The sequence below is a fragment of the Sciurus carolinensis genome, chromosome 4 (assembly GCF_902686445.1).
Source record: "Sciurus carolinensis chromosome 4, mSciCar1.2, whole genome shotgun sequence".
NCBI classification, from domain to species: domain Eukaryota; kingdom Metazoa; phylum Chordata; class Mammalia; order Rodentia; family Sciuridae; genus Sciurus; species Sciurus carolinensis.
In genome coordinates, this window is record NC_062216.1 from 101,543,891 (window position 1) to 101,571,437 (window position 27,547).

At 36.6% G+C, this 27,547-nt stretch overlaps 1 protein-coding gene across 1 annotated transcript in view; it reads left to right on the plus strand.

The window, feature by feature from the left end:
• LOC124982856 (apomucin-like) overlaps positions 1–22,266 on the plus strand; it is a 32,068-nt gene extending 9,802 nt beyond the window's left edge. The window contains exons 10-38 of the mRNA XM_047549753.1: positions 808–852; positions 1,275–1,328; positions 1,783–1,836; positions 1,967–2,020; positions 3,553–3,603; positions 4,269–4,322; positions 4,455–4,508; positions 6,228–6,281; positions 6,892–6,945; positions 7,512–7,559; positions 7,950–8,003; positions 8,631–8,678; positions 9,128–9,181; positions 9,407–9,460; positions 10,047–10,100; positions 10,591–10,638; positions 10,884–10,937; positions 11,101–11,151; positions 11,450–11,503; positions 11,635–11,688; positions 13,987–14,040; positions 14,156–14,334; positions 14,488–14,541; positions 16,199–16,324; positions 17,776–17,919; positions 19,586–19,696; positions 20,760–20,799; positions 21,364–21,472; positions 22,080–22,266. Coding sequence (XP_047405709.1) covers positions 808–852; positions 1,275–1,328; positions 1,783–1,836; positions 1,967–2,020; positions 3,553–3,603; positions 4,269–4,322; positions 4,455–4,508; positions 6,228–6,281; positions 6,892–6,945; positions 7,512–7,559; positions 7,950–8,003; positions 8,631–8,678; positions 9,128–9,181; positions 9,407–9,460; positions 10,047–10,100; positions 10,591–10,638; positions 10,884–10,937; positions 11,101–11,151; positions 11,450–11,503; positions 11,635–11,688; positions 13,987–14,040; positions 14,156–14,334; positions 14,488–14,541; positions 16,199–16,324; positions 17,776–17,919; positions 19,586–19,696; positions 20,760–20,799; positions 21,364–21,472; positions 22,080–22,266 — 2,051 coding nt within the window. The remainder of the gene's footprint in view (positions 1–807; positions 853–1,274; positions 1,329–1,782; positions 1,837–1,966; positions 2,021–3,552; positions 3,604–4,268; positions 4,323–4,454; positions 4,509–6,227; positions 6,282–6,891; positions 6,946–7,511; positions 7,560–7,949; positions 8,004–8,630; positions 8,679–9,127; positions 9,182–9,406; positions 9,461–10,046; positions 10,101–10,590; positions 10,639–10,883; positions 10,938–11,100; positions 11,152–11,449; positions 11,504–11,634; positions 11,689–13,986; positions 14,041–14,155; positions 14,335–14,487; positions 14,542–16,198; positions 16,325–17,775; positions 17,920–19,585; positions 19,697–20,759; positions 20,800–21,363; positions 21,473–22,079) is intronic.
• Positions 22,267–27,547: the final 5,281 nt, after the last annotated feature.

Genomic DNA, 27,547 nt, shown 5'->3' on the forward strand with positions numbered 1-27,547 from the left:
AATGAGAGGGAGGGGGGTATGAAAAATGGTGGAATGAGACAGGCATCATTACCCTATGTACATGTATGATTACACAAATGATATGAATCTACATCATCTGCAACCATAGAAACAAAATGATGTACCCCATTTGTGTACAATGAATCAAAATGCAGTCTGTAAAAAATAAAATAAATAAAAATATGAATGAGAGGTATATCCTTTAGTTTGAGTGCCACACTGTTTCTTCAACAGTACTACCATGGTTTCACTTGGGGTCAGTAGCAGTGTCCTTATCCATCTGGATTTCCAGGGACCAAAGGTTGCAGAGCTAATTGCTTGATAGCAGAGAAGAGAGCAACCTGCTAGTCATCCCTTGGCTATCAGGACCACCATCTTTACTGCGGTTTGCCCTTTTTTTCCCCACAGAATTTACTAACACCTAATACATTTTTGTTCTTTGCTGTGTCCAGTTGACAAAATGTGAACTGCATTAGGAGAGAGATATTTGAATACTTTGCTCAATGATACATCCCAAGTGCCTAAAACAATATTACACAGAAAACATGGTTAAAAGTATTAGTGGAATGATAAAATGTACTATTTTGAAGTTTTTCTATTTAATGGGTGCCACTATGGTTTCACCTGGAGTCAGCAGCAGTACACAGAGTTCCAAGTTAGGCAGGATAGACCAAATAAAATCATCATTTGAGAGTTTTAGAATCCAGGAGTTCTCTCTGAAACACAAGAATATCAAAATACTTCAAGTAATGAATGAGTAAAAATAAGAAAGATGAATCTGTCATCTACTATTTTTCTTATTTTAAGGTACCTCTGTCACACCAGGGAACCCTGGGTCTGGAAGTGAAACAGGTAAGCGGGAGATTAGATACTCTTCCAAGTTCAGTGGACTTTATGAAAAGAACCTGGGTAGCAACAGTGACTGATGGGCAGATCGGGAAATAAAATGGTAGTTATTCATGTGATCCTTCCCTCCAAGGCAGACCTTCTGAGAAAAGGTCTTCCAGTGGTGCAAGCCCATGTGGCTGCTTCCAATACTGATCAAGAATCTAATGCTATAGTGACCCATTTATTTTTCTCATGTTGGGTACTATAGTGTACTATATACCTTTATATCTGTAAGTCTCTACACAAGTAGGTTAATGAGAAGGACATCATCTTTATTTAACCTCATAACATAGGTAGTAGAGCTGCTCAAATGAAATATCAGCATAATCCTTACCTCAGTTTTCCAAAGACCCAAACGTTACCATTTTCATCATTTTCTCCCTCAGAAGCCACAACTTCAACAGAAGGCAGCAGCACTTCTGGAAGTGGACCTAGAGCAGGTAAAGCTGAACAGCTCGCCATGTGGGGTTTAGCATGAATTATGACTCTCCCTAGGCACATTTATTTGGAGATATGTTTTCCTGCAGAGTGGTTTTCAGTTACTTTAGGTATTTTCTTATGTAGAACATATTCTGGAAAAGGTCTTAATACCAGCATCTTGCCCCACGGCTGTAACTTTCTCAAGATTGGCTGGTTGTATAGTTGGTATGAGGGGTGTCTCCCATGATATCATACATATTACTAAGGTATTAGGGGAGCTAAAGTATATTCCTAGGAAGAAGACTTGATTGCTTTAATGATATGGGTCATAGGAAATGTACAGGATTCTCATCAGACTGAGAAGCAAGGAAAGGGCTCTTTGAAAATGCTACATCCAGCTTCCTTCTAGAGACAGGTCTTAAGGAGATGAACACAGTGAACCACTGTGATGATTTCAGACCCTTTGTTTTTCAGTCACCACTGGGGTAACTTCTGTTACAACTGTAGCCCCTAGCAGTTCCAACACAGGTAAGTCAGTAAGGTGCCAGAGAGTCTTCCACAAGTCCCTCTTCTATGAGTTTTCTCCTCCCATGTTATCCTGTGTGTAAGAACTACCATGGTTTCCCAATCATCTATCTCTTGTTTTACCCCTTCTTAGAAGCTACAACTTCTGTAGGAGAAGGTGGAACACCAAGAGTGGGACTAATCACAGGTGAGCTCTGTTGAGGCACAAACTATACTTTCTAATGATGTCCCAAGTCTTGCCTGAAACATACAAATACCTTCGAATTTCCCCTATTTTCCATATTAAAAATATTAGCCAACATTTGATATCAATCAATACAGATCAGACATGTTAACATTTCCTCCTCATGTCTTCATGGGGGACACTTCATAGGACCCATTTCCTGACATGTATGTAAATGATTGGGGTCCAAATTCACCTCCCTATAACTAAACTCAACAAAAGGAACTAGTAGTGGAGGCTTTCTCTGTAAACTTGGAGTATAGATAAAATCTTAAAATTATAAAACTCAGAGATAAAAATGTATTCCTATATTGAAGAAACAAAGTACTTTTTTATTTCAAGAATTTATACCCATTTTGTGAAGGATAGTGAATCAACCAACTACCCACAATACTCTTCTTATTTTAGTCACTACAAAGGGCATCTCTGGCAAAACTCTGGAATCTGGAAGTGCCAACACAGGTCAGGAATTCTGAACATGGTCTTTTGGTCAATGTTTTCTATGGGAACCCCACTATATCCTGTTCAGTCTTTATACCTTCCAGTTTTTTTTCTCTCAGAGGCCACAACTTCCCCAGGAGGTAGCAGGACCACTCAAGCAGGACTGTCGGGTAAGCTTTCTAGGCGGAAGTCTGGGTCTCTCCTCATTTTTGTGTTTGGTCGTTGTAGTGAATGAATGGTATGCCAGAGGAGTCAGCATTTTCTCTGGGGCCTTATTGTATCCTTTCAGTCTGAGCAGTTATTCTGCTTGGGAATTCCATGGCCTCAGGTGTGTCAATCAGACTGTCCTCAGGATCCTGGTTTAGAGACTTTTTCTTTTGAAAAAAAGTATGAGAGCATGTTGCAGATATTCTTTTGACTTCCAGTTCTCCTCACCTGTTTAACTTTTCTTCCATAGTTTTCCACACTCTATTATTTTTCTCATTTATTTGATATTTATTTTCTATTTTCTCTTACTAACAAGCTTCACAAAGGCAACTGATTATTAAAATGGATCAAAGAGTCCTCTCACAAATATTAAAACCATACTTTATTTTCTCCCTCTAGTATTCCAGTGGTATACATCCCTGGAAGTGAAACAGTTATTTAAAGTCCTGTTCTTCCCCCTGCTGCATAGTAAAAGGGAAACTGTGTAGCAATACATCTACACTCAGATGGTGTGAGGAATGAAACACTAGGCATTTGTTTATTTTCCATTCTCTTCTGAGAGAAAGTATTCTCAGGAAAGGGTTTCTGGTGAAGGCCACACAGATACTACCAAGATAAATTGGAAGCATTAGGGTTCATTTACTTTTTTTGCATTTTAGGTATTACTGGAGAATTTTCTGGAACAATAATTATATCTGGAAGTTTTATCACAGATTAACAAGAAGAAAATGCCTTTTATTTAATCTCAGATGTCATGATACCTGCTTTAGAGCTGCTATGATAAAATGGCACTAGATCCTCCTAGTGTTCCACGTTCCCAGACTTATTCTTTTTATTTCTTCCCTCAGAGTCTACATCCACAGAAGGGACTAGAACTAGTGGAACTGAGTTCAAAACCGGTGAGAATAAATGGCTCGTGATTTGAGATCACTGGGATTAGGACTCTAAACTTCCCTTGAGAGGGTTTGTGTTATATTTAGGGCTGCTGTAAGTGAATCAAAATAAGTTTGTTATTAGAAATAATTATGAAAATTTAAGAATTAAGCTTGACTGCTCCAAATCTGAGGATGGGATAGTATTCCACTGCAGGTGCTATAACTATCAGCAGCTTTTAGATGAAGTCTACAGTTTTCAGTGTGTGTGTGTGTGTGTGTGTGTGTGTGTGTATAAATTTACTCACTCTGACATTCAAAGTTTTCAGCTCATTTATTAAACTTTTCTCTGTACTTTTCTATTATAGCAAGGATCATTGACCAACAGGGAGTCAATTGGGGAAACATGGATAATCGTTTAGTCTTCCTTCTATCAAATCCTAGGCAGAAATACGTCAAGTTGGAAAAATTATCTATTTGCTTTGGTTATGATTTGTCAAAAGCAGGAAATACATCTAATTCTCCAAGTGCTGACAAAAAGATTTCTGTTATGATCAAAGACTGCATGTATTATTTATATATATTTATACACGTGTATGTGTGTGTGTTTGTGTGTATACCATCCCTTTTAGAATCAGGTCCTCCTTTGACTTATAAATCACCATGACCACCTCAGTTCCCTTGTATTTCAGGTACCTCTCAAGTAGAAACTGGCTTCACGATTTTACCTAGAAGTTCCAGCACAGGTGAGTTCTAGTTTGGCAGAGAATCCCTTCTGAGTACTTCCTGCAGTGATGCATCTTCACTTTTGTGGAGAAGCACCACAATTCCATTCCATGCTCCCTGAGTGTTGTCCTTTCATATTTTTTGTTCTTCAGCAGCCACAACTTCCCCTGGAGGAAGTGGAGTGACTGAAATTGGAAGTACTGCAGGTAAACACTGACAGCCTGCTCCCTACTTCCCAGTAGACTACTGCTACCTCCTGTGAAGAGCATTCTGAATGAAAATTGCTAGGCAGCTAGGATTTAATGACTAAAGATCAATCATTCAAACTTTCTTCTTCCTTTCCTCTGCTTCAAGAAGACTTCATTATGGAGCGAAGGCACTGAAACTCTGTTAGACTATTGGAAGAATACTGTTTTCTCTCATTGCTATCTAAAGAAAGTAACTGAGTTGTTGAAACTCTTGTCATTAAATTTTATGTAGAATGGAAATAGTGCATGGAAAATATATAAAGATTAACTCCCATTCTGGAAATCCCTGAAAAGAACTTGTTGGCATATTGAGAAAACTTAAGAGTTCCCTCACCCCTGTCTGAGACCATTTTCTTTCCATTATGAGTAAAGATTTGATTCTGATTCCTTTCACATTCTCATTCAAGTTCCAATATGGTAACCACTGGAAAATTCTTGCACTTGAAAAATTTAATTCTTAAAGCAATAAGAAAGGATAATATTAATATTATTTGTAAGTTCTATCTTATGTGCATTTTTATTAAGTTTATATATCTTATACCAAGTGAGGACTACCTAAGTCACAGTTAAGAACCATGAGTTAAAAATATTTTATCCTGAATCTTTAGACGATTAAACTTGTGCATTGAATGTTGACGTCACTTTTATAGTCAGAAGAGTTTCTTTTCTGACTTCATATTATGTGATGAGGAATTTTTGATGGTGCTCATCACTTTTGGTAGGTTCACCTTAGCTCATTCCTCTTCCCTAATACTAGTTCATTTGGCTTTCTCTCCTTTTTAAGAGGTCACAACTTTCTCTGCAAGAAATGACACCAATGGAACAGAAATAAAGTCAGGTGAAGATGTTGGTGTTTTCATCAATTTTTGGTGTAATGTGATACCAGGTTAATAGGTTTATTAGAGAAAACTGGTATTCTTAAATGATTATTTTTAATTTTTGAAATAATTTTAAATTTCAACAATTTACAGAAATAGTACAGACAATATATTTGGAGAGGAGTTTTTTATTTGCTTTTAAGGCAGTTATATTTCAAGGGAACCGGGATTTCTCTTTGAATTTTGACCCACTTGGGCACAGATAACCAAAAGTCTTTACGCTTCTTGCAGATTAACCTCAGCAGAGTTCTAGATCACTGGAGAGAAGATTTACAATAGTCCTGGCTCTGAAATGGTCTTAACTTTGAAGAGAATTTTATCTCTATCTCTATATTATTATTGACTTCAGCATAAAAATCATTAGGATATCATATTGTAAAAATAAAAATTCAGCTAGGGTTGTAACTTGCTCACACAAGGCTCAGGGTTTTATCCCCAGCACTGAAAAAAAAAATTAAAAATGGCATTCATACTATGCTTACAAAGAAAAAGACATAAAGTTAAAATTCAAAATTCCTGGTGCTTCACCACCGAAGCACCAGGAAGTAAGACAGGTAAACATGGGAAATGCCTTTGATATAATCTTCAATGTTGGGCAAAAAGAAATAATCAGTAGAGACGTTAGTTACTACATTATCCTTGCTCTTGAAAAAGCACCTGGTGAACATGGAAGATGTCTCCCATATCAGTTATGGTTGCAGAAAGTGTCTTTTGCTCTTCCAAGTCTCAAAAGAATGTGTCCAACAACATGCCTAAGAGTTACAAGAATGTCACCATGTTCTCTTTTTTCCCTACATAGGCACTGATTTAGTACCCTCTGCTACAACAGTTGTTCATGAGAGCTCCAACTCAGGTAAGTCAACAAGCTGGGAAGGACTACTGTTCGGGAAGCGCTTCTCTGTAAGTTGTCTTGCCAGTTGATCCTACCATACTTTTATCAGATACTTCAAATCTTTCTCCTCACTACTATTTCCCCACCTTTTTCAGAGGTCAGAACTATCTTAGGAATTAGTGAAGCATTAACAGTCCCAGGTAAAAAAGGCAGTCAGTAAATTTCTTCTAACAGTTTTAATAGGCTGAAATAAATACAGAATGATTTCTGTCTAAGGGAATTTTTATCTCAGTACCCAAATTCCAGAATATCAGTGCTGTATCCAAATCCTTACATTTACATTCAGCATATTCTCTTTTCTTCAATAACCAAAACTATTGTACCAGGGGATTAAGTTTCTGATAATGAAACAGGAAAGCATGAAAAATTACAAATAGTTCCCTGATATTTCCCAAACTTCAGGAGACATCTCTTGTGAGAGCTTAGACTGCACTCCTATCTTTGTAAAAGAAAAAAAAAAAAAAAAAATTTGTTGGAAATTGTGTAAGGAATCCTAGAATAGGCCTCATAAGAAGTATATAATACTTTTCTTCTTTGTCTTTATTTTAATATACAATATTTGTGATTCCAGGTACCAGTGGTGTAGTCTCTGGTACAACTGTTGCACCTGGGAGTTCCATTACAGGTAAGTGAATATTTTCAAAATCAGTAAGGCTTGTTTAACCTCGAGAGAAATATGCATCCCCAAATGTGCTTTCTGCTTTTTTCATTTCCTCTTCCATAGGCCAGAACTTACTCAGACACCATTAGAGCCACTGGGACTAGGGGTCCCAGATGTTAGCACTATCATTGAGTACATTCAGGAATTTCCCTCTGAATGTAAAAGATGATAGTACAGGGAGGGCAGATGCTCCAGCCCATACCCAAGCCAATGGTGCTGCTGACACATACCCCTAAGATAGTTTCTGTACCAGGCATTTCCAGTGCCTGGCCTTATGGTAAAGTTTTCTAGAGAGGGTGATTTGCTAGACAGTTAATCCATTGGAAATTATAGGTATTAATGCAGTATCAAGAGGAGTAAACACTAGCCCAGAAGGTCCAGACTCAGGTTAACAGAAGACTTAAAATGAAATAAAAAAAATGATTGCCTCCCTTTTGACTCCTTACCTTAAACAATAAGTATGTCGCTCAAGGGTCAGTTCACTGATGAAAGGTCAAAACATACTTGAGTCGTTTTCTTTCAATCAGCAGAAACCACCCCTGGAGCATCAGACAAACAACTCACTGAAAGTCAAAGAGGTAAATTTGTTAAACAAATTCTTCTGTCTCCCATTTGAACATTTTATGTTATATATGCTAAGCAAGCCTACTCTAAGATGGTATTCTTGAGAAAACAAAAGTCTTTTATTTTGTTCACTGATCCCTAGTACTAAAAAAGACTCAATAAATTTTACTGGAAAAATTAAATTGATATGCAGGCAAAATACATTATTCAATCCAGGAACAGAAAGGTCTGAAAGGACATGCCCATAGAATAGCCACATAGACAAAGTATTCTACAGGAATGGTGCCTCCCAGAGTTGTCAGTACAGAACTGTCAGATGATGTGGCCCAGGAGACAAACATTTATTAAAAGGTTACCTGAATGCAAATGATTTTTATGTTGATTTTATGGCCTTCTTGTTTCAGGTACCACTGGTGTGGCCTTAAGCACAACTGTTGCATCTGGAAATTCCAGTACAGGTAGGTTAATAAGCCTAGAAGAAATTTCCCTTTCTGGAAATAAAGTCACAAAAATACCTTTTGCATTGCTTTTTCTCATGTAAGAGTATCAAAAAGTGTGACTTTTGGGTGAAGATAAATTAGAATTATTCTTTACTTCTTAGAATGATTTCATAGGGAACAGTTATTTTTAGGAACTCTCATCTAAAATCAACAATGTTTTCTTTAGTTACCCTCTGTAGATTTGAGGGGAAAAAATGCATGGCGTTTGCTTCTCTTGCATTAAGAGGCAGCTTGCTTTTCTCCTTGTAAATGGAGTCAATTTGGGCAGATGTTTTGAAGTCTTCTCAAAAATGACCCAACCTGACATAGGTAGATCTCTGAAAATTAGAGTGGAAGTGACAAATTATGTGGAAATTTTTCTTTTTTCATTTTGTTCTTTCGGGTATCACCACAGTATCAGCTGAAGGAAATACAGGCTCAAAGATTTCTATTTCAGGTAAACAGAAAACCAAGTTGAACACAGAAAACTTATCTCATTATGGTAGATTCTTCACTAAGCACAAAGTGACTGAAATGTATGGAGGTTATTCCAATAACTCAAGCCTACTTTTATATTCACAAGTTTTCTCACATTCATCTTTTCAGGGGCTACCACAGAAACAGTAGTAAACCAAGAAACTGGAAGCACAGTAGGTAAGTATGGCAGGAAAAGGAGCCACTTGTCTTACTGCCATTGAGTTTCAGAAAAGGTGGGTCCCTGTGTTAAAAAATTTGTATATTTCTTTGGTTTGTTAAAAAACTACGCATGAACTGGGCGTGGTGGCACAGGTCTAAAATCTCAGCGGTTCCGAAGGCTGAGGCAGGAGGATTTCGAGTTCAAAGCCAGCATCAGCAACAGTGAGGTGCTAAATAAACAACTCAATGAGACCCTGCCTCTAAATAAAATACAAATTAGGACTGGGGATGTGGCTCAGTGGTTGAGTTCAATCCCTGGTATCAAAAACAAAAACAAAAACAAAAAAAGTATGCATGAGTAAACAATTCACAACCAGTTGAAAAAACTTGAACAGATTAACCAGTTCTTTCCCACATTAGTCCTTCTCCAACTTGAGGAAAACTTGCAACTTTCTTCCTTGTTGCAGGTCCCACAAGGACAGCTTCTGGCACCACTCTTGCGCCAGGAAGTTCAACTACTGGTGAGCCAACCAATTAGCAAGAATCTCCCCTAGGATGACCTGTGTCTCTCCTAGTACAGCTCTCAAGAAAAATATATGTTCTTTCCTCACGTTTTTCTTTTTTTTTTGTGTGTGTGTGTGTGTGTGTGGTGCTGAGGATTGAACCCAGGGCCTTGAGCTTTTGAGGCAAGCACTCTACCAACTGAGCTAACAGTCCCATGTTTTTCTACCTTTCTTCTCTCTTAGAAGTTACAACATCCTTAGGAGTCAGTAGAACCACAGGAAGTGGAAGGAATTCAGGTGAGTGTAAGAGCTTCTTAACCTCTCCACTTTTCACTTACACAATATCTGACACTCACTGACAAACTATATGCAAGGTGCTATTCTACACCATTGTTACTTCTTTAGCCCAGACTGAGATAAGTATGATCATTGTCACAGATTTTACAGATGAGAAAACCTATGGCTCAGAGATATTAACTAACTTTTTGTTTAATATTTCTTATCTCAACTTTTCTATAATGCTAAAATTTCTATAACAGCAATATTTTACCCAAATAAAAACCCAGTAGGTAATCAACTCCTGCATTGCTGCTGCTCCTACTAAAAGTAGTTTCGGTAGTCAAGGCACTGATAAGGAAAGACAGATATCTTTATTTCCCTAACATTGAGACCATCACCACCCCTACTATACCCTTCCACCCACCAAGTTCATTTTGATAATGAAGCATTAGACAAAAACTCAAAATAACTTTGGAACAAGCATTCCCTGTAAATGATCTTTCCATATAATAAAAGCTTCTGTACTTCCTCCCTCTTATTCTAGCATACGTTCTTCTGATAGGAATGAAATTGACATAATGATACCCTTCTGTTTTACATTTAGGTACTACTGGACTGGTCCCTGGCAGCAACACCTCACCTGGAAATTCCAATACAGGTTAGTCAATGAGGAACAGGTACCATTATTTCTTCTGTGGGACTAGCTCTGGAGCAGTATTGCACTATAGCTTTTTATCACTTTCCATAAGTCCTCACTACATTCTTCCTGTTGACTCTCATGAAGGTACAATCCCCAGTAGAAGGAAGCATAATCAATGAAAACGGAATTGGCAACTCTTGAGTTCCCACTAATTTATATTTGACTTTAGCATTTTCATGGATACATTTGTTAGATGAAGCTTATGTTTTTGAAAATCATATCATTTCTTCTGGGAACAGAAGAAATCATATACTATAATTTTAAAGAGGTTCAGAGTTCAGAAAGATTATTACCCAAGTCCAAAGTATCATATATAGAGGCAATCCATATCCATCTAGATCTATTAGAGGAGCAGAGGTGATGGAAATAACTCTTAGTGTCATAAGTTTATTCATTGAATATTGCTGAATGCATTGACACAGATATTATTTTTATCTCTTGTCATTAGAAGCCACCACTGGCAACTCTGAGACACCAAACTCTGAAAGCAAAACAGGTAAATGTGGGAAAGACCCTGAGACCTCTGCCATTTAATTCCAGGGAAGTAAACTGTTAAGACTGAACCATGTTTTAATGTGTTCATTGTGACTTTGAATTTAACAGTGCAGAAAGCACTTTGCATCATGAGAGAGCCCAAGGAGGGCCTTCCATTGCTTTTGAGTCAGTCATTGTTGGACATACTCCCAGGATGGTAAATGTAAACCACATTGGTTTTCCTTCTCTCCCTCTCTTTTACTTCAGGCACCACTGGGGTCGTCTCTGGCACAACAGTTCCATCTGAACATTCCAACACAGGTAAATCAGTAACCTAACAAGGAATATAAGGAGCTTCAATAACGTGATACCCTCTCCTAATGGCCCTTTCCTCAAACATATACATTCCTAGCTGGAGATACCAAACTCTTCTGAGTTCTATGAGTTTTCTGAATTTTCTTTTCCTTTTTCTTCTCTCACTTAGAGACCACAACTTCAAGACATGTCAAAACCACAGAAGCTGAAGTTAGCATAGGTAAGCACTAGCCATCAAGTATTTTCTTCATCTTGAATTATATTGGCTATAATAAATATAGTAGAAATTTTACTCAAAATATCTTTGAGTACAAATGATCAGAATGTTAAGACATTACCCCCAGGTGAATTGGTCTTTCTCTGTAGAATAAAATGGCATAATTGAGACCACACATGATGTATCACTTAAGAAAGTTTGTTTTAGTTCACTCAAGAAACCCATAAATTTATTCTGAACCAAATTCTAATTTTAGGTAAATGGGAATTCATAAGTTGATTTTCTTCTTTTGTGATTTCAGTTACCACTGGGATAACTACTGGCACAACCATTGCCTCTGGGAGTTCCAACACATGTGAGTCATGAAAGAATTAGTTTGCCTCTCTGAATTTCAGAGGACCAAATAGCTCACCCATAGGGGTATTACATAAAGTAACAGTTACAGATTTCTCAAAATGCCCACATTCCATACCACTTTCTTCTCAGGGGCTACAACCTCTACAGAAGTCATCGTTACTACTGGAGAAAGATTGGCAACTGGTGAGTAGTTTGCTCTTTCTGCCTTTTGTGTTCTGAGTTTTTGGAAGAAGATGGATGAGTGAAAGATGGGCTAGAACAGGGTTTTGTAGTTCACTTGAAAACATGGTCTGTCAAGTCAATCACGCTTGGGTTTTTGCTCTCTATACTGATTTTCACCATAGACCAGCCTTTTGGATGTGATTTTATAAAGCTAACAATGACGTTACTCTTAATCCTTCTAAATTCATCTTGCTTTTGTAGGTATTACTTTGGGTTCAACTACAGTTTTCAGGGGCCCAGAAAATTCCAGTCCTGGTTAGTAGAGATGTTTAATTCACCTATTTGGGCTTCTCTTGAGTATAAAACCCATTTTTATGGGTTTGTCCTCATGACTACGGTACAACAAATTTAATTTTTTTTTTGTAAACAAGTGGGATACATGTTGTTTCTCTGTTTGTACATGGAGTAAAGGCATACCATTTGTGTAGTCATAAATTTACATAGGGTAATGTTGTTTGCTTCATTCTGTTATTTTTCCCCTTCCCCCCACCCCTCCCACCCCTCTTTTCCCTCTATACAATCCTTCCTTCCTCCATTCTTGCCCCCCTCCCTAACCCTAACCCTAACCCTAACCCTAACCCTAACCCTAACCCCAACCCCTCCTGGGAACAAATTTAATTTTTAAAAAAAATTTACCTTACCCCAATCCAAGGAATTTCCACAGAAGTACCAGGGAAGCAAGTCACAGGAAGTAATAAAGCTGGTGAGCACTTCTTTTCAAAGTATTGAACTATAACAAATGGCTCCAAATGAGAATTTTGCCATCTATTGACTTGAGAGGAAAAACACACAGTGTTTGCTTCTCTTGCATTGAGACTGTTTTTCCACTTGTAAAAACAATGTTAATTTGTTCAAGTCCATGCTATTCTCAAGGCAGATCAATCACTACTGTGATTTCTTGATCTCTTTCTTTCTCTTTCTCTCCCTCCATTTCACTTTATGACAGGAAATAACTTTTCACTGGAAGACTTATTTGAGTCAATTGAAGTTGGTCATACTAATGCTGTGGAATTTCCTGGACTATAGATAATATTAGCTGCATCTTTACATAGCTTCCTAGAAGTAAATACTCAAGGGGGACAGGAATCAAATGATATTTGAAATGATGGGTGCTGATGACTTTGTTTTAAATAATCACATAGAATGAGAAAACAGTTCCTTGAGTTCACCAGTACCTAAAGGCTGGCAAAGGCAAAGGTACCTGAGAGAGGGAGGTCTTTCTGCTTAGCAGTTGCCAGTGTGCTTGCCATTACCTAACAGTATTGGAGTGCTGGCATGTATACACTATACCTGGAGATTATGCTGCCTCTAATTTGGAGGTTCAGAATCTCAGATTCAATAGGGTCAATATGAATTTTCTATGGACACATTTTTGTTTTAAAAAGTAAGATTCATTTTTTAGAGAACCTAACCTCATGGCAAAAAAAAAAAAATCAAAAGTAAAAAAGAGAAACTGTCTTGAAAGAATTAACATCAAAATTTTTAGTCCTTCCCACTATTTGGTTTTCATGAGTCACCAATATGATTCCAGGAAGCCACGATTCATAAGTGAATCAGGCCAACAAGGGGGATTGAAAAAGGTGAGGTTGGGGAAGACCCGCATCTCCAGGGCAGTAACTCTAAAAGAGAAGCATCCCAGAGAACTAAAGTTTACCACAAAGAATATCACCAAACAGGGAAGACATGTCATTTCACTGCTTGGGACAAAGAATCCTGGAGAAGGAATACATTGTTTTACAGAAATACATGGATTTGTCCTAAACTATAGTCTCTGTCCAAGGCAGGGAAAAAAGACTTTGCTCATATTGCCTCCTCTTCCGGGTCTAGAGCCTGCTGCTAGGAAGAAATATACCTAATGTTTAGTCAGGCTGAGAGGAACATGAGGTCATCTTGGTCTACCAAGATGTTTTCTCATTTTCTCTCACTCTTTTATATCTTCTCCCCGAGTCCCAAACTATTATAGGAGATCCAGGAAACCAAGTTACATGAAATAATAGTTAAGTGTGAGAAAAGCTTTTGTCATGTAGAGATGGGGGACCTAAAAGTACAAAATGTATAGGGATCAAAATAATATTCAGTCCACCTCTGTGAGCAATTAAGAGGGAGACTACTTAACATTTTCATGGCAGAGCATGAACTAATATTAGGTGCATTAGTGCACTCTAGCAGCTTGGAGATTCTCCCTGCATGTGGAGGTGTCTTAGGAACTTGGTCTTTGGAGATCAAAAAACCTGAATGTTCTTCCCTTGCTTATTTTAGGTACCTCCAAGGCAGTATCTGAAACAACCACTGCTCTCGGAACTACTACCACAGGTAAGTAAAACAGATAGAAATGGACTTTTCTTGGAGGCATCTTGATGACAAGATAGATTATCTAAAGTCAACCCATTTCTTCATTCCTCTGCACTCACTTTTGTTCCTCTATTAGCAGTCACTGCTTCTACTGGAGTCAAAGAAACTTCTGGAACCACAGTGCAAGCAGGTGAATGTTGGCAGTGTAACCTCTTCATTGATCAGGATGGTTTTAATTACATTTTAGGAGTTGAGTGTGGGGACAGAGGAGCCAGGAATATGAAGTTAAACTTCCCATTAGAACATGACTTTGAAGTTCAACTAGGGCTGCCATTTTTCTCTGGGATGTTTTGGTTTCTGTGTCCATCAAGGGTCCTGTCCTAAAGACATTCATGAAGCTTTAGATTTCTGAGAAAGGGATTATGAAGGGTGCTAGTCCTGAAATTTTCTGTTTATTTTCTTTGGCAGGTTCTACTTCAGTCACAGCTGGAGTCACAACACGCCCACAAGTATCCCAGCCAGGTAAAATGAACTGACCCAAATGGACTAGAAGGAATTATCTATTCCACATCAAGCATCGTGACTTGTATTATGAATTTGTGCCATCAGACATGCACACATAGACTTCATGTGTATACTTATTCTAATTTTAAAAAATCACAATACCAACCTTTTATACCCCTTCAGACACCACTGTAGAAGCAACAGGGAATCAAGAAGCTGAAAATAAAACAGGTCAGTATGGGAAAAGACCTAATTACTATGTTATTAATCCAGATACCATTTATTTATTACCTCCTATGTGCTATACTTCGTAGCAGACTTAAAAGCAAAACCATCTGTAAGATTATAGTACTTGCTGTTTTATGATCTTTCATGTGTCAGGGAAGAGAGATTATTATATGCAAAGATATTCTCATTAGTCTATTTAATGGTAACCTAAAATATGTATAAAATATGGTTCCAGAAAGTGGGGTGAGAATAGAGTGTTCATGTCTGCTTATTAGTTGTAGTTGTGAGTGAAGGTATCAGAAAGGAGATGATTGTTCACTGAGTGGTTAGGGAGAGAATTCCTGTCTAATAGACTATGTAAACAGACATGATACCACACACATAAGTTAAGGAATCAACTAGATGTTGGCAATGATGGCGGGAGGCTTAAGGAAGAAATGAGATTAGAAAGTAAAGTTTGTGAAAGATTTTATTTCCAATCTTAAATAAGATTCTATCCTTGTAGTAATAAGATCCTCTTCCAAATTTTATCAAGAGAATGATACAATCAGATGGTTTTAGAGAAATGAGAGGATTGTTCTTTATGTCCTCTTGCAAATACATTTAATGAACTCTTACTGTTCTGATCAGAGAAGATTTTCAGCTGTATTTATGCCTAATTGTTGATCTCTCTCTTTTATCATTGGTTTCTGTTAATCTGCTCATCAAGGACCTAGAGACATTTACTCCCCAAAAGTACCACATCTTTTACATATATATGTATATATGTAAGATATATACATATATGTACCTATTAGTTATTGGAGTTGCTTGACCTGAAAATGTAGAATTTTTAAGTTCTGAAGTATTCTGTTGTTTCTGTCCATCCTTTTTTATTGTGCCTAATTAAAAAAAATTGGTGATTTTGAAATGTAATTTGAAATTTATGTGTGGATTGTTGGGTTAACCTAAATAAGTGATTCATGGAGGCTCCAGAGGATACATACATATGACCAGTTTAAAGCATTTGATGGGGGAAAAGAATTAAAGAATTTGATGGGAAGAGAGAAGATACAGGAAAATTTCTAAAGGATTAAAATTAGTAATGATTAGGTTTTCCTATACATGAATTATTCTTTTCCTTGTTTGTTTTACTCTCTTATTCATTGGAACTGTTTTCCAAGAAAATTTTGAAGTGAATTTTATCTTGCTTATTTCTCCTTTGTATTCTCATATTTCTTTTCCATTAAAATTTAGGGTGCAAAGGAAACACTTTGTAAAGGTAGACTCTCAAACACCATGAGAGGCAGAAAGTGGCGATGGATAGGATAGATGAGAATATATCTGTAAAACTGGCTATATAGCCATTTTTTCCACAGCAGGAGAATAATGAATTAAATAACTAGCCCCAACACTATTCCTGAACTTCAGAACTTCAGACACTAATGAGTTTTCTACTTTTGCATAGGATGCCCAGGAACACTTCCACCAGCCCCAGGTAAGAATGCCTCCATTGCAGAATCATTCTGCAGTAATGGCTCTTGTGAATCACATTTCAAAGCTATTGCCAACAAAAGTCACTGACCATGAAAATGTAAGTAAACTTGAAGTGGATGAGTTAGTTTTAATTCACCAAATGAACAATGAATAATAGTTTTTTCCCTCATTCTTAATGCTGCCAAACAAAAGAAATATACATTGTTACTTACATTAAAAGTTTATTTAGTTATTTTAGGTAATTCTATATTATGATCAAAATATACTTTGATCACTTGATAATGAGCATTTTAAATGCTCAGTAATTTCAACTTTTGGGGTTTATCTTAAATCTTAAATTACACAATAATTTTAAAGGACTTTGTTGAGTTCCCACTATTCTTGAGATAACGCAATATGCTTTGCAGTAAATAGGAAAAAAATTCCTAAAAAAAAAAAAAAATTCTTTACAATAAAGTGGGAAAAGAAAGATCTTTAACCAAACATGGGCAATTTTCATAAGGCAGTTGTTTTACCTATGGTATAAAGAACTGGAGGTTTACCTATGGTATAGGATCAGGAGGATATCTAGGCTACTCAAGTGTGCAAGATCAAAAATAGTAAGGTATAGGGGTGAAGTCTTAGGTTAGAGCAGCAGTCAGTAGGACTTGCAGTAGCTTGGATGACAGGTGGAAAGAAAGGAATCAAAATGGCTCCTAAGTTTTAAGCTTGAATGATCGAAAGAATAGTTTGGTCCTTAATAGGAAAAACCCAATCCAGAAGAGAAAATTGGTTTTAGGGACAAGATGATATAATCTGTTTTGTACACATTGAGTTTGAGGTTCCTCTAGGTCAACTGGGATGCTATTAGGTGGTGTGAGAACTAGGGCCACAGGAGAGGCCTGAACTGCAGCTGGACGTCAGAGGGCCAGGTATCCCCTTGATGTTATAGTAGACATGGTGGAGACAAAGTCCCAGGGGACAGAGTAGAGACAAAATGAGAATGAATAACTTCTAGTAAAGGTAGGAGTTTCCAAGCATTAAATTTGAAGACAGGAGAACATTTTCATGAAAGTGAAAGATATTAAAGTCAACTATGTCAGGGAACTTTAACTGAGAAAAAAACCTTTGCATCTGGTGGTTATGAGGTCTTGGTGACTAAAAGGATTGTGGAGGCAGAAGTCATACTATAAAACAGTAAGTCAAACAGTAGCCATCAGATTTATTGACTACTGACAGGAAAATAAAAATCAAGATTTTTTACTGAGGATTATAAAAATAGGATATATATGCTTTTTTAGGGACTGTTTGCTTAAAGTAGGTAGATGCAATTTATCTACCTTAAGGCACCATATAATCCTGTGACTCTGAAATCCTAGTGCCAATTACAGTATTGGCCACCTGCTGGTTATCTATAAATAACAGATGGTTGTATTTTGCCAAATTTAATTAACATTTATCATTTCATGTTAACAGTGTGTCATGGTCCACTGGGAGAAGAGAAATCTGTAAGTGCACAGTTTTGCTCTACTTTCATCCAAATTGGCTTTCATTCCTGTGTTTGAATAGGAGTCTAAACTTGGTTTGTACCTGCAGCCTGGAGACACATGGACTTCTAATTGCCACAAGTGTACCTGTACTGATGCAAAGACTGTAGACTGTGAACCTCAGGAGTGCCCTTCTCCACCTGTATGCAGAACTGGAGAGAAGCTTGTAAAGTTTAATGATACCTGCTGTGAAATCGGACACTGTGGTGTGTATTCATAATGCATTAAGTTCATTGAATTTGTTCACATGATAGACAAATAATTGTTTCAGAACAGTACTTCCCTTCTTAAAACTTAGCATTTTCCAAATGACGGAAACCCAGAATTAATAGTTTATTCATATAATCGGTAGATGGATGGATAGTTTGGTATTATGAGAATAAACATAATTGTTTGATAAATATGATCTCATCTACAATTTGCCTTGTAAGAAAATAATTTATTGTTTGCTTTAGAATGAAATAACTTGTCTCTTTTTCAGAGCCCCAAACATGTTTATTTAACAATACTGATTATGAGGTAAGGCCTTTTCTTCTCTAAAATATTTTTATTAAAACAGTTACATAACTAAATGCAATGCTAAATTACACCAAGGGTCTTTCAGTTTATAATATGAAAAAAAAAATTGGTAATGATGGAGTGGAATTCTTTTTCCCCCTTATTAATTTCAGAACATCAAATGTAACACTCACCATGGTTCTTATCAAAGGGGGAAAATACACTTCATCATTAACTACCCAGCAGTGGAGCTTCTGAACAAAATTTCCCATGGGTCTTGCCAGATGGAAAAGACACACTTTGTAACATTCAAATCAATGAGCAGAGTTAAACTGTAATTATAACCAGAAAGATCAGATGGCCACACTGTCAGAGATCAAATAAGAAAACCCAGAGGACTAGAACCCCACAATATGGACTTAGTAACACACTATATTCAGAGCTGGTGGGTTTTGACAACTGATTTGACATTTCGGACAGTATTAAACTTTTGAAAAATGGTATAAAAAAGACATAAAAATTGGATGATTCTCAAATTGATATTAATACACTTGACCTGGTAATATCAAATATTTTAAAAATCTAAAAATAAAGGTGGTGTAGTAGAAAATATATAAAACAACTTGTGAGAGCTTTACTTTCATAACCTGTTTACTATACTCGAATCATTAGTTTTCAGAGTTGATCTGACTTTAGAACCTATAATAGTTTTTAGACAAAATATGATGACATTTAAGGATCAAAAGGAACATTTCCAATCATGTATATGCATAACAGTTTAAATAGTAAAATTTCAGTTTATCAAAGTTCTTATGGTCTAAAGCCCTAAAATAAAGTTTCTCATAATGTGGTTGGAATGTTGAAAATAGATTCTTTATAGAACAATCTAGAGGACTTTAAAAATATAGGAATACAGTCAAGATATAAGAAATCTTATGAGATTTGTCATCAGTTATAATGTGATAAATTGATTTTGTGACATTTTTCTCTTACTCGGATATCTTTATTTTCCCTCAAACTGAGAGTATAACAATTGTGGTGAACTGCTTACTTACCATACAATAACCTTTCTTGAAAAATTCTTGAAAATATAATAGAATTACTGAATTTTGTCTTAAAGATTGAGAATCTTGACACATCTTTTGCTCTCAATGAAGAATTTCGATTTATTCGCAAAAGTAGAAGACACTCACTCAAACCACTGTTTCTTTACTATTAACCTAGTGGCTAAAAAGTGCCTCTGGACAATCACTAAACATTGAAGTTTTTGTTTTTCTTTTTTATTGGCTCAGTTTTCAACTTCAAAAAGAATTCTCCCCCTCCTTTCCTTCCAGATTGGTACTTCATTCGATGACCCTAGCAACCCATGTGTCTCCTACTCCTGCAACAGCACTGGCTTCGTTGCAGTAGTCAAAGACTGCCCCAAGCAGAGCTGGTGTGCAGAAGTAAGTCCTATTCTTAACTGGTAGACAGCAAGATCACTTCTCATGTTAAACACTAACCTGACCTGTCTTCTTTATGATAAATTTGGAAACATTAGTATCTGGCCAACAGACCTATCTCTCTCATCGATTTCATAGAACTTTAAACAAATTTGTGGAATCAAGAGTAAAATGATTCCAAATATAAAAAAGTCCTTCACAAAGATGGTTGTATCAAGGAAGGTCCTCATCTTTTACAGGCTCTATAAAATTTAATTGAGAGCTATTTTAGAAAAAGTAGGTCATAAACAGGGCATGGTGGTGCATGCCTGTTATCCCAGTGACTTGGAAGCTGAGACAGGAGAATAGTAAGTTGGAGGTCAGACTCAGCAACTTAGCAAGACCCTGTCTCAAAAAGTAAACACAGAGCTGAGGATGAAGCACAGTGGTAAAGTGCCCCTGGAGTCAATTCCCAGGACTGTCCCCCCCAGAAAGTTATTATAGAAAATGTTAGTTTTTAAATATTTTCTATAAAATTTTTCTGTAATTACATATGTGTATTTATATCCTTGTACCACAATATCTTCATTTCTATGGCCTGAAAATGAGGGTTTTCTATTAATGAATGCCTAATCATTTTTCTTTCTGAAGTTATAGTTTTTAATAAGTTTAGAATTTTATAACACTGTTTTTCAATATTTCAACTGAAACTTTACCAGGAGACATTTGTAACTTTGTAATTATAACAAAGCATCAGGTACAGATCCTGACTGTGACAAGCTTAATGTCTGGGGTTAAAATATTTTTCATTTAAAATGAGAAATAATTTTGTGCATGTTGTTATCTTTTAAAATGATTCAGTTAAAGCTTTGAATTCTAAGAATTTTTCTACCTCTTGTTGAAAAATTTTTGTCGAATTACTGTCTCGTTTTTATTCCCAAACTCACCTCCCTCCTTCTTTGCCCCTGTTCCAGATCTGACATCAGCATTTTCTGTTCCCCGCTTTCTGATGCCATCTTAATTAAAAGTTATATATTATTTATAGAAAAAAGTTTTCAATCTATTTTATTTTCTCTCACCTCTACAGGAGGACAGAATCTATGATTCAAAAAAATGTTGCTATACATGTAAGTTAACCTCAATTCAAAGTATAAGCTATTGATAGGTTTTTAAAAATACAATGAAGGATCATTAATAGAAAGTTTCCTGTATTTTAATAACACGTAATCCAATCTAAAGTATCCATCAATATTTATACTTAATGTATTATATTTACTCATTTTTCTTGGTAGTAACCGTCTTCCCTGCAAAAACCAGTTGTTTACAGTGTAAGAAATTTTAAATAGGAGATTAGCTTTCTTAACATCAGCAAGCTGTGTTGTAAATTGGTGTATTAGAGCACACAGATGGATGATCTACAATGAAACAATGGCTGTCAAAAATAATCAATCCCTGTATTTCTTCCCCCATAGTCCCTTTCTCTTTCACCTGTGATAGTAATAAGAGCAATGATGAGATAACATTTATCTGAGTACTAACCAGTTGCATTGCATTGTACTGGGGACTGAAATAGTTAATTCCCTTAGTAATCATTATTTTTGAGGTCATATTCCCTATTGTTAAGAAAACGGAGGCTTAGCAATTTTTAAAATGTTAAATCTCACTCCTGCCTGTTATCTGCTTTGTTTTAGGTAAAAATGCTTGTAGAACTTCTCCTGTGAATGTGACTGTTAAGTACAATGGTTGCAAGAAAAGAATCCAGATGGCAAAATGCATAGGGGAATGCAAAAGGACTCTCAAGTGAGTTTTTCTTTGTGTACTACACATTGACTTTGTAACCTTGTTGAAGACATTACGATTTTAAAACCCTATGTGGAGAATTTTTTTTTTTACATGAGAGGAATGTTGTTTGATGATCAGGATCCAGTCAACATATTTAGGATCCGATAATTAAGATAAACATTTTTAAATAGTAATAAAGTTATTCTGAAGTTTTCTAAATAGACTCAACACATTTGTGGCAAATGTCTTCATCTTCCTGTAGTGATTACAGCCAGTACTTAAGCAATGAATTGCATTCCTTTATGTGCAGTTTTATATCTAGATTTATATAGAATAATGTGGTACTAAATAGATTATTTAAAAATCTGTTTTGTTTACTTCTTTTTTACACCTTAATATTATGATTACAAATCTTCTCTAAACTCTTTTCTTTTGTTCTTAAGTACCAATTATCACTGATCTGAAGTTACAGCAAGGAGGAATGCAAGGTCTAGGAGAAAAGTACTTTGGTTGGAAGTCTTGTTAAGTCACTTAGACCATTAATTAGAATTTAAACATTGAAGTCAGATTTATGTCAAATACTGTCTTCCAAAAATATTTATTATTGAATTTTCTTTTCTTTTAGGTACAATTATGATCTCTTTCAGTTGGAAAATTCATGCCTCTGCTGCCGAGAAGAAAACTATGAGTTCAGAGACATAGCTCTCGACTGTTCTGATGGCAGCACGCTATCTTACAGATACAGGCACATCACAACCTGCTCTTGTTTAGACATGTGTGAACCGGCCACGACTGCTCAGCCCACCACCTAATGACCAGACAGTTATGACAGTTGTAAAGGGCTATTTATTTTCTAAGAAAAATAATTGCTACATAGAACAACTAAACACTTGTATCTTACTCAAAGTGAATACTCATAATGAGGAATTATTTTTTTCTTATTGACTGGGTCTGAAAAATAAATATAACTTTGCAAGCAATTAGTGAGCATGTGCATTTGTTTTATAGCATAAGAATTCTGCAAGTCAAGTGGAAACAGCCCTATCATGATTCTCTAATGAACTTTTCTTCTATCCTTATCTCTTTAGGTCATTCTCCTTAATTCCCTCTTCTCACTATTACTGAAAATGTAGTTTTTGTTCTCTTTTCCCACTTTTCTATGTCAGTGGCTGCTCACCTCTCCTCTCTGCTGGCTCCCTCTCCTAGGACACCATACCTCCTTAAAGTTCATTCTGTTGTGTCTGAAATTTCTATGCTTCCTTTTTTGAAAGGTTTCTCTAGCTGTCCCTATGACATTTTAAAGTAATGCTCCCCTTTTGTGGACAGCTTTGCTTCACCAATCCTTTTGGGTTTCCAATTGCATTCTATTTCTCTCTCATTTTACTCAGGCTCTGACAGATTTTATCAGTACAAGTACAGGTGTTTGCACACTGAGGATTTCTAGTCTATCACCAACACCACACACACACACACACACACACACACACACACACACACACACACACAGATGTTTGAATTTAACATCTGCTGGAAACCAAAACTGAACTATTATTTTCTGCGACCTACTCCTCTTTATTTTGCATACCAGTGATGTCATGCTAAAAGAAGTTGAGGTTGACTAACGTGACAGTCTCCTTCAACACATTCTACCCCTTTACTGCCTCACACACATATCCTCCTTTCTGCACATATATACCCAAATGTACCTTATAACAGTTTTTACATACATAGAACATGTGCAACTAACACACTTATCCCCTTCCCAACATACAAAGACAAATCCAATTTATAATTTAGAACCCACTTATGTACTATCTTTCTGTGTCATTTTCTCTAATGGTAAATATATACATCATCAAACATTGTATATCCAATGTTGGGGATAATATTTGTTAGTGTATCCACCAAAGGTGAATAATAACTCCATAAAAGTGGCTATTCCAGATCTTCTATAGTCAGTCCCAAGGTCTTTGATGTGCCCCCATTTATCACTAATTCTAGATTTTTCTTTCAGTACATACCAGAGTTGGTCAGTTGGCAAAATTATGAGGGATTTCAGTCCTTTAATATTAAAATTGGTGAGTTTGTAGTTTTTTAATACATTTTACCTCAGGAAATGGTAGAACATGGGGTCACCAAAATGCTTACATTTCAGTCTTTACTGTAGTAGCTATTTTCTCTTGATAGTCAGAATTGATCATCACCAATACTATAATGACTGCCTCTCCTGCTTAGGAAGTTTGATTTAGAATTATGAGAAATCCAAAGTGGCTAGCTGGGAATTAGAACATGGAAGATAATGTAATGTTAATTTCTGGGCATACTAATATGTCACCTTCTACCAAACTCACTAGGTATCCCTCAGCTAGTACCAGAGTAGAATGGGGAGCCGTATTTAAACCACAGCATCTTCTCCAAGCAAAAGACAAAAATTCAGAGAAAGGTGGCCACCACATAAGCAGTGGCATGTTGTATCATTTGGACTAATGGCTCTGTCTTATTGATGTGTCTTATTGAATATTGTAGGCAATTGTAGGCAATAAGAAACCATCTCATGGATCCAACTTTTATCTTTGAGACCTGAATGGGCCCCATGCTAAATATATACCTCTGATTGATGGTTGCTCCTCCAAATGTTTAACTTCACAGCTATGTAGATAAGCTAGTGCCCAGTATAGGAGGATGTACTTTGTTTTATGGTGCTCTGTCATTGCAATATTGCCAGAAAGCTAGTGTTTTTGGAAATACAATAGCTGCTCCAGAGAGTGGCATGGTTTTGCTCCAAAACCTATAAAGCCTTTATTGCTGTGATCATATTAAAACTTGTCATTATCTCCATTATTTTTTTCTCCTGCAGATTCTTTCAGAACAATTGGATTAGCATAGATTATGACTTGAAAGTAAAATCAGCTTTTAATAAAATCTTGAATGTCTGAGCAGGTTTTGTTTTGGTCAAAGTCTTTCTAAAATGATCAGCCATCAAGTGAATAGACTTAAGAAAGATATGCATATAGTTTTCTTGATATTTCCAAAATCCAATCCAGTGTAGATGAATGTAGGACAACAGTCTGTCCTTTACTTGGGATAGGATAGCCCACTATCTCTGAACTATTATGATTTAAACTGATTACAGAAAACCTGAAATAACTGACTCTAAGAGATGAACGTTTGTCTTCCAGACATATGAATGGTTAGGTGATTTAGAACAGGTATGGCTTTACCTAGCATCTTCTTTTTATTCTACTATTCTCAACACAAATCTCCCATATTCCATATTAATGGCCTTTCATGGTTCTCTCTAGCCCTACCATCTCATTCTTATTTAAGTCAGCAGGAAAGAAGAATGAGAGAAGGGGAGTGTATGCTCCTTCCCTTCAAGGGAAAACCACCCAAAATTTACACACACTTCCACTAACATTTCACTGGCCAGAATTAGAGTCATAACTGCCTATGGAACCATACCTAAGATTCTAAAATATAGGTCTATGGATGGTCTATAATAATTGGTGTTCTTTGTAAAACTACAGATTTATGAACTTCAAGCTTAGAGTCAAGTTCAGTGGATTAGAAATTGGGTAACCAAATCGATATTTGCAAACCAAGTTCTAGGGGCCATATTGTTTCATTTAGTAACAGAAACATCCAGAAAAGCATCTGCAATTTAAGTCATCACCAAACTAGATTATTAGGAGGGATACTAATGCATTACCTAGATTTCCCTTCAGAAATAACATTTCTCAGCTGTTGAGAGTACTACAAGACACTTTAGCTCTCAGGTTACTTAGGGAATTGCCTCAGCTAAAGAGGGCCATATCCTCTGATGTTAGGTCCCCCTTCATGGGGAAAAGAGGAGCACCTAGTGATTGATGTGGGTCAGTAGAAAGGCTCATCCTCCTCACCCCAATTTGAATCTAAGAACTCTCTACAAGTTTGGCAGAGACTTCCATAAAAGATACAAAATGCCTTGCTTTCTCCTAGCCAGTCCTGCTTCCTTCCATAAATTTGGATTATAAGAACATTCCATAACAAACTTGCTACCTGTAAGTCTCCATTTCAGAGTCTGCTCCAAGGAAACCTAATATGCGTTGTTGTTGGGGATTTAGCATCATTCTCTAGAACCCATCAATGGTCTATAGCATTTGAATCTAAGAATTGAATGGGGAAGGATGTAGAAATTAGCCTACTTATGTCTTTCAAGTCTTTGATGGTGGCTTTGAAATGAGCTTTATGAATAAACCCTCCTCTTCTGTCATCTCTGATTCTCATTCCTTCACTTCCTATATATAATAAAGATAGTTCCTATATGTCAAGGATACCATTTTGGTAGTTTCAGACAAGTGATCCCACCATAAAGTTAATGAGGGGAAGGAAGATTAATACTCAAATTCTAGTATTTGTCAGAATAACTTTAAAACTCAATATTACTGACCAAACCAAATTTTTTTTTTATCCACATAAAATCCATTCCCTCCCATATATTAATAATTGTTTCTCATTATGTGCATCTGAATACTTGGTAGCCCTACATATGACTTTAATTATGGCTATCTCTCCTTATTCTAACACATAAGTTTTTGAAGGCAGTAAGTTTTTATCTCTATTCAACAGATCTATCCCCAATAGTAATAGAGGGCCTAGCATATAGTAGGTAATCAATAAGCATTTGTTGAGCATTAAATTATGAAATCTAACAAATACAACTCATTATTCATTACATATCTAGGACTATATTCTTTGAACAATTATTTTTACAATGAAATATATATTTTCCAGATCTATATCAGAGGAAAGAATGAACTACACTTAGTGACAGAAGTTCTATTCTTCAAAGATTATTCATTGAAATTTGTTTGCATTTAGTCTTTTCTTAAATACCAAGTTATATCCTTGGAGTAAACAAAAGAAAATATCAAAGATGGGACTGAGTAAGATCCTCCAGCAATGTCTCCCCACAAACACATCAATTTCCGCAGCCATTCACACACAAACAACTGTCACAAAGCTAAGGAAACTGGATGAGAGACCATAGTACTTTGTTTTATTATAATAAAAAAAAAAAAGACCACTGAAGAAGTTAGGAAGGAAAGTACTGCCTGCCTCACTCCTTCCCTTACTCCAAGCAGCCTAGAGAGATGCCACCCACTTGAGAAAGAAGGAATTGAATGGAGGCCTTAAACTTGAAACCCAATACCATACCTGCCATAGTGAAACCCAGGGCTCTGACAGAACCCCACAATCCCTGGGCCAGAACCATGGATGAGACACAGGAACAGTGGTAGCCAGGTGACCAAGGGACTGCCTCCACCACCCCTTCTCCCACCTCAGGTAGAAGATGAAAACAAGACTCTACCTATTGGGAGGCAGGGAATGAAAGTTAGAACAGGACTTTGTCTTGGATCTCAGTGTCTAGCTTGAGCTGGCACCAGGAAGAGCTTGCACATGGAGAATCTAGTACTACTCCAGCATCGGCAGAGACCTGTATACTGCTGTGACAGACTCTACTTCTGGCCTGCATTATTGCCAGAATTGGAGTAGGCCTGGGGCGCTCCCCTCTCTGATATTGTGCAGATCCCTGAAGCTGTCAAACTCACGTACAACCCAGTTTAGTATCATCCTTCGTGGTCAAGAGACTATCTTCATTACCTATCCCCCAACCTTGGGCAGCACAGTTATCCCCAGGACAGTGCTCACAGTATTCACCCACCCAGGCATCAGGTGGAGATTTGTATGTCAGTAGGATGAACATTAGTTTCAGTATGGATTTCTGCTAGCTCCACTGTGGACCTGGGTATACCTCTGAGAATGTGCAAATCTTTGCAGCTGTGAGACTCAAGTGCACCTCAGCCTTGGTAGCCAAGGGACTGCCTTCAGCAATAATACCTGGATCTCAGTCACCATAGTGTGGAGTTAGACACCATTTGTGAGAGGTAGGACAGGGTATTAAGCAATGTAGAGAACAGAAGAATTAGTTAAAAGAAATGAAAGAAAAAAAAATTAAAAATCCATAGGGATTTTTATTTTTATTTTTTGAAATATCAGCAAAATTCAAAACACTGTAGAAAGTATCAGTAGTAAGATATATCAAACCAAAGA